Source organism: Aulonocara stuartgranti (genome assembly GCF_965226115.1).
Source record: "Aulonocara stuartgranti genome assembly, chromosome: 16".
Lineage (NCBI taxonomy): Eukaryota > Metazoa > Chordata > Actinopteri > Cichliformes > Cichlidae > Aulonocara > Aulonocara stuartgranti.
In genome coordinates this window covers 9847042-9860863 of record NC_138952.1, presented here as the reverse complement: position 1 = coordinate 9860863, position 13822 = coordinate 9847042, and the positions used below count along the sequence as shown (strand labels likewise).

Below are 13822 nucleotides of genomic sequence, written 5' to 3'. Positions count from 1 at the left end.
GTCATTTAAGCTGCTGTGTTGGCTTTTAGAAATATCAGAGATGATAAATATGCTTACTGACATTCATTTGAGGGCTTTTCCTGTGTTTGTTTCCTGAAAGTCCCCTCTAAACATCCTCACCCACAGTGAGTGTTTTGTTGGCAGTGTCAACAACTGATCAACTGAAGCTGCTATTAATGCATCACCCGAGGTGGACATTGGTAGTGGGAGGTGTGCCGGCGCTCTCCGCCTCTCAAAGGTCATCCAAGGTATGCTAATAGCAGGCCTGATGACATCACTGGAGCCATATAAGGGGTGTGTGGCGAGGCTGGGCTGCAAACCTCTCTGAGCTGAAATCCGAGGAAGCCAGCAGGCACAACGCTCGCGCCCTCTGCCTCCACGCCTTCTCTGTGGTCCTGGAATACAAGACAACGCCGCCACACTGGAAAATATGCTGTTCTGCCATCCCCAGCCTGAGTCCTACCACCAGCACTCTGCTAGTTACATTAGGTAAAGCACTGCCATGTTGCCAAGCTCCAGAAATGTCAGGATTTCACACACAGGTGCAGCAATTTACCAGCTCCACAGGTGCTCGCGTGGCTTTGGTAAATGTGCTGATTCACAGTGATTGAGGAGCACATTTAATGTGTTATTGACATGAAATGAGTTTTAAAAATGCATTTCAGGCGTTCGTTCATTCAAAGAATTGCACTCAAAATCCACATTTCAGGTTAGTTCCACTTTATCATGTCAGTTTGTAAAAGTTTCCGTTTGATTTTTAGTTTTGGATATCATGATGTGTGTGGTGTTTTTCAAAGTGTACAATTTATGAAATTCAGAAGGGAACACTAACGGTACAGCAACAAAAACACACGACACAGTCATGCACTTACAAATCTGATCAACTGACACCAGATCTGAAATTAAAAGTTATTTTATCTTGTACTTAAGTTTATTTTTTAAACAAAGAAACATAGACAAAAAAGAAAATACCCAGTTTAGCCCACCTTTTTCTTTCTTTAATGATGTATTTAACCTGAACCGTGCTGCATGACAACAAACCTTTGGGCTTAAATGACTGAAGATCAGATGTGACAGCTGGCCATCTCCTCGTGATCTCCTCCAGAGAGGCGTTGGCGCCTTTCATAAAGAACGAAGAAGCTCGGCTCATGGCTGAAAATGGTGCCAAAAGAACCCCGTTCCAGTACATTCTGTGTGCAGCCACTTCACCGGCTGTGAAGCAGCAGGAGGAAGCGCTCACTTATCTCAACCAAGGTACTTACACTGTTAGTCTCCGTGACGACTGTACAGACCGAAGCTCATTTTGTCACACGCAGTCCCAGCTGAAGCATGGGAGATGCTCAGAGTTCAATCCATTCATTTAAATACACTAAGAGAAAAATTTGGTTTGTTCTGCAACAGAAATCAGGTTGAAGTTTTCTGATGTTTGTCCAGTCTAGGGAAGCAAAACCAAAAGTCATAATTGTTTAAATATCTTCACTTTGCTAGTTCTTCTGTTTGTAATACGCTTTAATTATTTCTGGATTGGACTTCCCTCTTTGAGGGTTTCTCAAAATATGGTCATTGAGGTTTCCAGTGGCTCACATGTCAAACATGATTGGTTCCAGTTTGGCTCATTTGACAAACTTATGATAATATTCCTTAAATTTAAATATTAGTTACTGGGAATTGGTCACATTTTTCTCTTTCATAGTAATGTAGACTGCAAATGAATTTTGGACTTTTTTAGCTTCCATAGCTTCTGTCTTTAGACCTGGATCTCAGAACATCCTGTTTACATAGTTGCACTCACACACTCAGTCTCTGTTATTGATGATTAAGATTTGACATGTTTAATATTTGAAGAATTCATTTATTTAAAAAATCAAGTATTCAGATTTATTGATTGATTTGTGCAAGATGAGCTTCTACGTGAGTGTTAATTTGTCTGACTTGGATCATCTAACCTCACTCATCAACCCCTCTCTCACTCATGTCTTTTGCTCTTTGCATTTCACACTCCCCTCCTCTTCGTCCTCGTCTTCGTTTTCTGCCTTCTGGAACCTTCTGATTTTTTCCGTCTGTCGTGTTTGTCAGTGACGTTTTTATTATCTGTGCTTTATCTTCCTCTGTGTTTCTACGAGTTTGCCCTGCTTATCTGCTCTACAGTAATTTGTTTGCAGTAAAAACACAATGAAAGTGAGCTTGCTGTTCCACGCAGCTTGTGGCCATTCAAAGAGGGCATGTATTGATTAGTAAAGTTAATTGCCATCAGGGTTTGTAGCTTAGTTTTAGAAGCACTGACAGTTAGTTTTAGCGTCCCTCATTGGCTGTGTTATTGACATGTTGTTGTGATAATGTATTATGTCTGATCAGGACGACTAAACGGAAACGTTTTCCAGTGTGTGGCCTTGATATCTACGCCTCTTTTCTGATTGATTGATTTCCTTTTATAAAAAATTTTTTAATCAGGATGTTTTTAATGTTTTAAAATGTAGGTCAGTCCTACGAAATCCGTATGCTTAACAGAAAACTAGTGGAGTATACAGATATAAGCAGCAAATATGTGAAGGTAGGTGTAAGGTATTGTGTATGTTTGTCTGTTTTATTTGTCTTTCATGTGACCTCTCCCTCTTTCTCCTCTCGTCTGTTCACTTCCCTGGTTCGTCGCCGGTCCCTTGACCTTCCCTTCCACTTTGGGGGTGCTGCATCGACCCTGAAGAGCTTGGTACTATCAGCCAAACTCACCGCTCCTCCTCCTTAAACTTCACATAAGCCCTTTACAGACGTGCAGCTCAGCTTCCTCTCACATTTCCAGCACACACACACACACACACACACACACACACACACACACACACACACACACTTACACTTTCTCTCTTTGGTATGTCTCACCAAGCTTTTCTGCTTCTGTCTGCTTTACCTGGATCTAAGTCACATGATCGTTGTGCTTGTAATTTTTCTGAAATGTTGTTTCCTGAAGTTGAAATGAGAAAAATCCCTCGGCCTTGTGAAAAACAAATAAAAAAAACAAAACAAAACTAGCAGCTCTCGGGTTCTCCAAGTTTCAGATGGCAGTCAAAGTTTCTACTTCCTCATTTAAGAAGAAGTTAGTCACACACTCACCTAAGAGTTACTTCATTATGGTGTGAGTGCATCCTCTTACGCGTCTCTGTCGTCAGGACACATCGTAATGTTCGCCGTAGCATCCTAGAGACGCAGGAATGGGACAGGTGGCGTCTGTGCAAACACATGACGTGGAGCATCCAGAGCTGTTTGAGCTCGGCTGCTCAGTCATGCACGAGCCTCCCCCATAAATAGCCCAATGATACATGTCTCTACAGGCTGCTCATTTCATCTGTGGATTTGTGTCTCGTCCACGCAGATTTTAAAAGGTGGCTGTTGCTAAAATTCCAACCTGATCGAGCTCAGTTTCTTACAGATGAGCATAAGCATGATGCGGTTCTATTAGCTGGTAGCTAAAGCTGTACGCAACAGTGTGAGGTGACTGAAAAGAGATCAGAGCTCCCACATGTCATAAGGTTTTAGGATTTGGATGAAAAAGGTTCTGTAAGTAAGTCTTCAAAAGTGGGGTTGAATGACGGAAGGCGTAAAAGTTGCTCCTTTTTTCCTGTTGACTAAATCACATCCATGCTATCAAAGGTCAGTGAAGAGGTCAGTCTTGACTTCACTAATTTGTATCATACATTTGGCATGTAAATGTTGTGGTTAGGGTTAATTAAACTATAAATGTCTAATGCCTTTAAGGTTAAGGTACATAGAGTTGAACGTACGTATTGATGTGTTAACATCAACACAGAATTGTGACAGCATACAAATTTCCAGGGTTATTGTCTTTCAGTTGCAAGGGTTTCAGTTTAGTTAATGTCCATCGCATTTTTGTGGATTTTCAGAGGTTTGAAATGCCCAAATTAAATTTGGCCACCATCTTGTACCTTCTGAAACTCAATTTAGCATGTCGCTAAAACAAAACCAGACCCTAGCCCCAGATGACCTGACCTGATGGATGCTCAGAGATGAAGCATAAACCGGTCCACTGAGAGGATCTTGTTTTGCAGAGACTGTGGGAGCTCTGTCACATAGAAGGAAAGTCACCAGCATTACTGCATGTCTCAGGTATTACATGTAGCCTGACTGACAGCAGGTCATTGGGCTTTTGTGACAACAGTTTTAACTCTGACTGCTTAAGAATTGGTAAGAAAGGAGCTGCAAGTACTCCCTCCACGCCCTGTTTCAGTGCGTGTATAAATAAAACAGGGGAACCTTTTCGCACTTTACCCAACATTCCTGCTGTTTAGCTTGGTGCGAGCTGCCCTGTGCTCAGCTCACAGCCGTACTCCTGTCTGAAGCCTGATCCTGCTTGTTCACAGAGTATTGTGCGCGTGGTTTTCCATGACCGTCGACTGCAGTACATGGAGCACCAGCAGCTGGAGGGATGGAAGTGGAACAGACCTGGAGACCGAATCCTGGACATAGGTGAGCTCACCATACCAACATACTCATGGATCACTGATACTCACAGATTTGTGGTGGTTCTTGGTCAAAGTCACTATTTGTGTGTCTGACTGCACAGAAAGTCCAGTAATGGCATGAATACCCAAGTACAGTGAGAGAAGTAATTTTGGAAACTCACTAATATTTGCTCACAACAAAATTAAATATGCTAAACACCAAAGATGAAGATAGTGCTGTGGTTTTCCTCATGTACAACAGTGTGCAGCAGAAGTGATGCCATTATTAATGGCGTGTGGTGAACTGTAGTGTCATACTTAAGTATGAATGATTATGGAGCTGTGCTGGACCAATGCATTGACAGTAATCAATGACCAATAGCCATTTGACGCGTCTCCCAAAAGGTCGTGGCAGATGTCTACCAGGAGGTTTCTTCCTGTTAAAAGGGAGTTTTCCCTTCCCACTGTCACCAAGCACTTTCTCAAAGGGGGTCTTATGATTGTTGGGATTTTCTCTGTATTATTGTGCGGTCTGTACCTTATGGTAAAAAGCACCTTGAGGTGACTGCTGCTGTGACTAAACGCTACATGAACTGAATTGAATCTTAGGTTCTTAGACTTCAGAAGGTTAAACTTTTAAAGTTAAACCTCTCCTCAGCTTCAGATGTTAACAGGTTAACCAAAACACAAATGTCTTCACGTGGGCTTTAAAATCAAAGCTGAAATAAGTGGCTGGCTCATTACTTGCAGATATCCCTCTGTCAGTGGGGATCCTGGAGCCTCGTTCAGACCCTCTGCACCTCAACACCATCGAATTCCTCTGGGATCCCCTGAAGAATGCTTCTGTTTTCATCCAGGTACACATCCAATTCCAGTCTCAGTTCCTTGGAGGTTGTGGTCTTTAGCTGAATTTATTTTTCAGCTCTTCTCTATTCTCTTGTCCTTTCAGGTCAACTGCATCAGCACCGAGTTCACCCCCCGGAAGCACGGCGGGGAGAAAGGGGTGCCCTTCCGAATCCAGGTGGACACTTACACCACCAATGAACACGGAGAATACGTCGAGCATGTCCACTCATCCAGCTGCCAGGTCAAAGTCTTTAAGGTACAATACTTTATTTACTCTTACCTCATGCTCATCTCTGATTTTTAACATCCTCAAATCTCATGATTTACACCACACGTCCTGTTTTTTTTTTTAAGCCTAAAGGAGCTGATCGCAAACTGAAGACAGATCGGGAAAAGATTGATAAAAAGACCCCTCAAGATAGAGAAAAGTATCAGCCATCCCATGACACTACCCTGCTGAAAGAGGTGAGGCCTGAGAGGACCCTTTGTTTGCCTTCTGCTTTGACTTTATTGAACCTAGCTGTAAATTCTTGGGTTACTTGGATGTTTCTGGAATTTGATCAGATCTGAATATTTCCCCCCTCCTTTTCGTTTTGCTTCTTTGCTCACCAAACCATGTAAACCACTATTACGTTACAGTTTGTTAATATGTCACTTTGCTTGTTGCATTGTTTGTTTTAAAAGTTTTCTTTCTTTGCTGCTGTCAGTGACTGAGGCTTTGTCAGTGCTAGTTTGTTATTCACCTGGAGGAAAAGAAAACCTGAGGAACCATTGTACTGGTCATGTTCATTACAAAAATCACACATGACACTGTAGCAATACTTACCATTACAAACCATTTATAGCACAGGAAGTCTTTATAGGAAGAAAATGAAAAGTGTTTGCTAAGTGTGACATAGATACTTGTTAACTAGTGCTAAATTGGTTAAATAAAATCCTACAATTTCACCTAATCAGGAGTTCAGACTTCTTGGACGGTCTGTTAGTACAGTTAACCGCACAGCAGCCACATTATTGGTCAAATAATCGCATTAAAAATGCTTCCAAAGGCTCCAGCAGCGCCTCTATCTGCGGTGAAGCCTAGCAGACAGCTAGCAGCTACAGCCACCATCCTCCTGTCAGTCAAAGAGGCCACGCCCATAATAATACAAGCTTTAAGTATATATCAAATTAAAAGCCGATTTTGTTACAAACATATACAGATATTATCAGGGGATAAATGAATTATAGAGACCAAAACAGTTTTTGTGTCAGGCTAAAATTCCTTTAATATGGGAGACCATTACAACTGACTCACTGCTGGACCCTCTAGTGGACATTAGAGGAACTGCAGGTTTGCTGTAGCTTTGTCTTTCAGCTCTGGAGTTTGCTAAAGTCGATTAAAGTTACCCGGATCTTTTCAGAATAAAGTTTTCTTCAGAGCTCTGTACTAGACAACCTGTGAAGCTGTATATTACGACACAAATGTCAGCCCGATGAGACATTAACAGACTTTATCCTGGCGCGTGTCTGGTACAAAGTCTGCATGATGTTCAGCTGAGGCCATGTGAGGTTAGAGCTCTCTGTTATTGTAGAGTCTTTACACCTGTCATTTAAAATAACTGAAATATTGGTGAATGGCACTGCCTCCTCTACCGCCTCTAAATCTCACATTAATGGAATGAAACAAAACTAGTGAGCTAAAGGAGATGAACTACCTAAAGTTGTTACTATGTAGACCATAGGTTTACACACATCTGTGATCACTCGCTGCACTTTGAATGTGATTTTGAACCCTTTAATCTTTGTGAAAAGCTTTCCACTTCATTGCACATCTTCTTCTCTTTCTCTCTTCTTCTCTGTGTGCAGTGCTCGCCGTGGCCCGATGCCTTAAATCTAACCAGCCACAGCACCAGCAGCACGCCATCACCAATTTACCACAGCTCACCAACCTCCTGCACTTTCACTGAGGGGTGAGTAAGCATTCACACCACACTTTAATACTTGTTTGGTGGTTTCCACCGACATAAAACGCATCTCTTCAGTCAAGGTCTGCAGGGGAACTGTGTTTTGTTTCAATTACGGGTTGAAAATTTGAAAATGTTTCTCTGGTGTGATTGTGCTTTACACTCTATGAGAGTACTTTCACAAGCACTAACTTCTGCAGCTATTAGCAGATGCAAAACAGAGAATTTTTAACAGCATATAAAGAGCAGACAGATGTGTCTCAGGGCAGTTAGAAGAAAATACTCAACCAATCATCCCAATGTGTTCTTTCCTCCTCATGTTTGCGTTTCTCTAGCAACTGTTCTCCAAACCAGCAGGGGGAGCTGTTCATGCCCGGCTGCTCTGATGTAAGTAACAGAGACCGGTGCAGTGTGAAAGTGTTAATGTTGCTCTCTTATTCCTTTTAGGCCATTATTTGGAGACAGTGGATGCTGTGCAGCTATACTCATTTCAAGGGCTCTTCTTCTTTTTGACATGTAGCACCTTCTGCCGTCGTCCTCGCCGCAGGACACTCAGCAGTGGCTGCACCGTCACAGGTTCTCGCCTTTCTCAAGGCTCTTCACCAGCTTCTCAGGTACCGCGTGTGAAAAACACACCACACACTTTAGTCTTGGAACTTTTGTCAGAAAGCGCAGGCATGCAGTGCAGGAAAGACAAACTGAGGAAGAACTGATTAGTGTTGATGTGTTCGTCTATCGCAGCGTCAGATCAGATCTGCTGTAGATCAGGGCAGCAAGCAGAACCAGATTTCTGCTGTTGTTGCAGGTGCTGATCTCCTGAGGATGACCAGAGAGGATCTGATCCAGATCTGTGGTCCAGCAGACGGCATCCGCCTCTTTAACACGATGAAGGGAAGGTGAGCCATTAAATTACACTGCCCAGCCACACCCAGAACCATTTGCATGATTTACTGGTTGGTGCATCTACAGACACAAGATCATGGAATATACAAAATAGGCATGGCTCCTGTTTCTGGATGTGAGGCCAGCTGAAGTGCCTCAACCCTGCATTTATGGCGACTGTGGCTCAGGGGGTTGGGAATCGCATCTGTAACCGGAAGGTCGCCGGTTCGATCCCTGGACTCTCTGTCCTGGTCGTTGTGTCTTTGGGCAAGACACTTAGCCCTACTTGCCTACTGGTGTTGGCCAGAGGGGCTGATGGCGCGATATGGCAGCCTCGCTTCTGTCAGTCTGCCCCAGGGCAGCTGTGGCTACAACTGGAGCTGCCTCCACCAGTGTATGAATGTGAGAGTGAATGAATAGTGGTATTGTAAAGTGCTTTGGGTGCCTTGAAAAGCGCTATATAAATCCAATCCATTATTATTATTATTATTATTATTCATTCTAATAACCAGAAGGGGGCGACTCCTTTGACTTTTAACACAAGTCAGGTCATATGGAAGTCCACACAATTCTAGTCCTTTGGGATGTTCCTAAAGTCTAGTCTAGTCTCTTCTCTCAACCATAAATTATATACAAAGATGGATTTGGACACTGATATGATCCATTGTTTCTCCATTACAGTAAATTTATGATATCGGCCTCTTGAGCAGACTGCATCTTAAGCTTTAGTGCTGCAGGTCCTTGAAATGCATTCAATTCAAGCTTTTGCTCACATTTTCAGGTGTGTACAGCCCCGTCTTACCATCTATGTGTGTCAGCAGCAGGCCAGAAATCAACCTCCCATCAAACCAGGCTGTGGAGAAAGTAAGTGTGCAACAAGAATTCGGTCTGAATGCTCATATTTTGTCCTTTTTTTTCAGTCCTCTGTCTGTAGTGTGACTGAATGGTTTTAAACAAGCAATTCCTACACACCAAACACAACTGCAGGTTTATTAAGCCCTAAATGAAATATTCAAAACTAAGATAGATGGCAGCCGGAGCTGGACCAAACAAGTCAGAGGACCTGAAGAAGACCTGTAGCCGATGTTAGAGTCAGTCCTTAAAATACAAACAAAATAAAACTCATGAAAAAGACTGAGTCCAATTAATAATACACATGGATGTGCCATACTCTTTCTTAAATATTGTGTTTGTAAGGCACAGCCAATCAGGAGAAAATAAAAGGAAGGAATAGAGGAGGAGCTAAAGATGCTTGTTTCAGACAGTCCATCAACTGAGGATCTGCACCGAGGCTCAGTATAAGATAAAAAAGGGTTATTTTGAACATTGAGTCATGCACTCTGTTCTACTAGTCCAAAAATAAATGTTTGCAGATGAAACCGGGCAGAGACAAAATCCTAAAATATCAGGGAATCATCACAGAAACTGGCAGAGAGTAACACTTCTGACCTGATGTGATCATTGTATGTCTGTCTTGCCTCTGCAGTCTACCACGCTCTGTACCTGGAAGAGCTGACACTGCTGGACCTGTCTGAAAAGATTGCTACACTGTACAACATCACTCCACAACAGATCACACAAATCTACAGACAGAAAACCACCGGGATCCACATCTTAGTCTCAGATGAGGTATCTGTCCAGCACTGATTAATATGAGTGCATATCTGCAAATGAGTATGTAGATTCTGTAGGCAAGGGGTAACGTTCAGGTATCGGAAGCTTCCTGACTTCCATCTGTAGTTAACTTCTATTAACTTCTACTAACACTAACACAGTCATCTTTGAGTTGAGTTTGATTAGATGCAGGTAAAAAAATCATTGAGAAGAGGAAGAGAGAGCTCCTGCTTTGCTCTAATCCAGTTTTAAAACAGGATGCTATTGTCTAATGACAATTTCGTTTTTTTTATTAGCCCCATAAAAATATATCTGCCTTCCAAACCCATGACAGACAGAACAGGAAGTCTCAGTTTTCCGTTAGTGATCATCAATAAAAGTTCCACCATGAGCTCCAGATTCCTTCCAAGTCCATGAAGTGCACTTTATACATGTTTCAGCTGTTTCAAGACCAAAGTGTGTGGTGTTCTTTGTTTCAGATGGTGCAGAACCTCAGGGAAGAAACCAGTTTCATCATCAGCACCATACGAGGTAACTGACCTTTATCCGTAGAGCCCTGTTTCAGGGAACGTTAAGAAGCTGTGGAAAAGGGAAAGAAAAGCACTCATTTCCAAACAGTCCAAGCACTTAATTAATGTCATTCTGCAACAAATGCAGCAAATCAAACGCTGAAACGAAGAACTCAACCAAAAAAAAATCAGTGGTCACTTTACATTTAATGCAACAAAAACATTTTAAATAAATAGAGCAGGGTCAAAAAGAAAAACCAAAAAACAACTCATTGCATTGAACAATGTAAGAAAAATATTCCACAGTGTAGAAATGCTACCAACAGTTTGGGGATTTTTTGCTCTACATAACATCATCAAAAGATTCAGAGAAGCTGGAAAGATCTCTGTACACAAGACTGAAAACCACTTTATCCCCTGAACCTTTTTGTGGAATTCATGCAGTGTAAGTCTTGGCATAGCCACGGTGTAATACACAAGACCTTCCCTGTAGAGGACTTCGTCTGGATGGCTGCCTGTTTTGCTCCGAGGCCTTTGTTGTTCAGCATTTTGGAGAGGAAAAAAAAGAAATTGGTTCAGGGGCAGCTAAAGGCTGAAAAGTTGTAATTATTAAAGTTATAATCCCAGAGCTGAAAATGAGTTCAGTAATCTGTAGGTAAACAGCATGAACAGAACTTTTCTCAATATAACACGCAAACATAGGATTTCTTCATCTGCTAAATAATATCAAGGAAAAAGCTGAAACAGTGAATGTTGGTGGAGCTCAGGCCTTCAGACACAGTGAACAGGAACATCCCTGCAGGATGGCATCTATATGTTTTGGAGTTGTCTGCTGCCATCTAGATGTTGTTTTACTGGGAAAGTCTTGTTTATTTCAGTGAGATGATCCCAAACCATGGCTGTGGCTGTATTCCTGCAGCATGGCTTCATAGTAAGAGTCCAGGCGCTAAACTGGCCTGACGCAGTCCAGAAACCAAATGATGCTGCTGAGCAGCTGGTTTCCTGCAGCAAGCATGTTTCCTTACTTCCAAAGAACAGATGAAGCAGTTTAGTGGGAAACAGCTTCTTAAAGCTGCCATCAAATTCAAAATGAATAAATCAAATTCTTTAGTTTCAGCGTTTGCAGCTGTTTTATTTTCAGTGCTTTTGCATTGTTTTTATTTAGAGTCACAGAGCACACCAGTTCTTTTGAAGAGCAGAAACAATTTATTGATATTAAGCTTCAAGCTTTCATCAGGATGTTTTTTTTATTTTGAATGATCTTTAACTGAATTTTTGTGTGTTAACAGATGAAAACACTGATGGTTACCACGTTGTGTTAAAATGATCTCCGGGACGTGCCTCAGTGGAGTTGTACAGATTGTAAATACGTTTTACTAGACACTGTAATGATAATAATATTAATACTACTAATAATGTGATGTTTAATAAGATTTCCATTAAAGTGAAAATGCTTGTCAGCTCTTCGCTTACTGTTGATTTTGAGCTTTAATGTTCTCTAGTTATTTTTTACATATTTGTTTAGTTACTGATTCTTGCTTTATGTTGCAATTAGTATTAACAAGCGCTGTACCATTCTTTAATATGTCAAATGCTGCAATGCTGTAAATGCAACTGAATGACTCTGATGATAATAAAGCAAAATAAATGGAACACATCATCATGCAGACAAAATGAAACGATGAACAAACAAAACTGTATGATGCTGTTTTAATGAGAAGTGTGATCTCCCGCTGCCTCGGCTCTCTTTGTTCTCCTGCTGGGTCGTGCCGCGTTGGGATGCTCTGAGGCTCTCTATTTTCTGGGTGAAGTGGAACATGCTGCTTTTAAAGATTCGATTTTGACTTGCTGTGAATAACTGTGCTGTGTTTGAGAGTAATTATTTGGCTGCTTTTAAGATATTAAACCTGCACTGGGGGGGAAGGAGAGTCAACAGTAATTACAAGCAAAGCAAAATCACCAGGCCAAGATGTCACTACTTACAGGTCCTTAAAGTTAAACTGTAAGTGGAGAGGCACTGTCATATGTCATACATAAATGTCTTAAATCTTGACAAATGCCCACACTGTAACAAAGGTAACAAAACTAATAAAAGACTGAAAGGAAATAAAATCGAATTTAAAACAAAAACTAAAGAAGAGTTTAAAAATAAACAGTAATAATTGCGGACCAGCTCAAGATCCAGGTATAAAATTTAAACCCCACCTCACTGTGATGTCCACCTTCTCTGTGCATCATCTAATCAGCTCTATAAGTAACTTAATTCATTTCATCAGTATTGTATATTTTGAGTTCAAGCTTCTGGACAAAATGACCTTGCTCCATGAAAATGCTGTCATGCTGTTATTTTAACGATTAAAAACTCAAAATGGTGCACCTAACAATATCAAAGTAGACTTACACAAACACAGAGAAACTTTTTTAATATCCTACATGCTTGTTAACTACACAACTGTGCACAATGATCCAAACTCCAGGAGTCTGGAAAGTTGTGGTTCTTAGATGTGGACTCTCTGATCCAAAGAGTTCAGTTGGGGGAAGAAGAGAAGAATAAAATCACTGAAAGTAGAAAAGGTGTGTGGTGGAGATCTTGGAAAACTTTGTGAGATCTCGCAACAGTTCATTTTCATTTTTTTTCTCCAATGTCCCTTACAGGGCTCAGTAAGATCCTACTTTCCTTCTGATTTTTGCAGTTACCAATGGTAATTCTTTTCAGTACATATGTAACACCCCCTCTGGCCACATTGTGGCAGTGTTCCCAGTCACACAGAAGCTTGTATGTAAATCTGGAAGTATCCAAAAGATGAAACAGAGAAAGTGTTTCACTTTGTCTCGTGGTTAACATGTTTACTGCACTCTCTTTTTTCCCACTATTATAGTATTGAGTGTCTCTGTCTCTCATGCACAAGACCATGGTTCGATTCCCTGATTGAGAGATACTCCTTGTCTTTCAACTTTTAGAAAAGCAAAGTGCACACTGTGAGTAGGTCTTGAGGGAGGTTAGTGTTTCAGGGAATAGATTGTCAGGAATAGATCATCTTTCTGTGCTTGGTTTTCTCTACAGTGAAAGAATATAAAAATGCAGTTGCAATACAATTGGTCTTATTTTTAAGCAAATCAAATCAAGTCAGCTTTATTTATATAGCACATTTAAAAGACATCAAGTGTCTGTCAAAGTGCTGAACAGAGGGATAATATAATCAAATAAAAAGAATTCAAATAAGATGAAAAAAAAACGTAAGACATCCATATACAGGCAGAATCTTATATGCACTTGTTTGTATATAAGATATGTAAGTATATAATGGATACTTTATTGATCCCCATATGTATGTACATGCACACATACAATGTGTGTGTGCATGGGGTTTGATAACCCCTTTGATTTGCTTCATCATATTTTCTAATCTTTGACTTGGAAGGAAGTTGGTTTGGAAACACATTTGGCAATGCTTCATCTTCTGCTTTGCGTTTGTGTAGGAGCCCCGTCAAAAACGTGTCCATTATACGAGCAGTGTCCAAGCATTCCTTTTTCTTTCTTTTAATTTATAGCGTGCCCCCCTGCATTGGC

The 13822-nt window shown here is 41.1% G+C and overlaps 1 protein-coding gene across 2 annotated transcripts; it reads left to right on the top strand.

Moving 5' to 3' along the window:
- Positions 1-330: 330 nt before the first annotated feature.
- On the top strand, positions 331-12360 carry tfcp2l1 (transcription factor CP2-like 1). Of its 2 annotated transcripts, none has more exons than XM_082508345.1 (15): positions 331-489; positions 1106-1254; positions 2478-2551; positions 4374-4479; positions 5205-5311; positions 5404-5556; positions 5655-5765; positions 7149-7252; positions 7582-7633; positions 7767-7860; positions 8052-8142; positions 8910-8992; positions 9615-9757; positions 10222-10273; positions 11541-12360. In XM_082508345.1, exons 1-15 carry the CDS (start codon positions 431-433, stop codon positions 11576-11578), a joined length of 1416 nt encoding a protein of 471 aa, XP_082364471.1. In that variant the 5' UTR covers positions 331-430; the 3' UTR covers positions 11579-12360. The 2 variants fall into 2 exon arrangements, with proteins under 2 accessions (XP_082364471.1, XP_082364470.1); XM_082508344.1 differs by having other exon boundaries at positions 1064-1254.
- The last annotated feature ends 1462 nt before the right edge of the window (positions 12361-13822 follow it).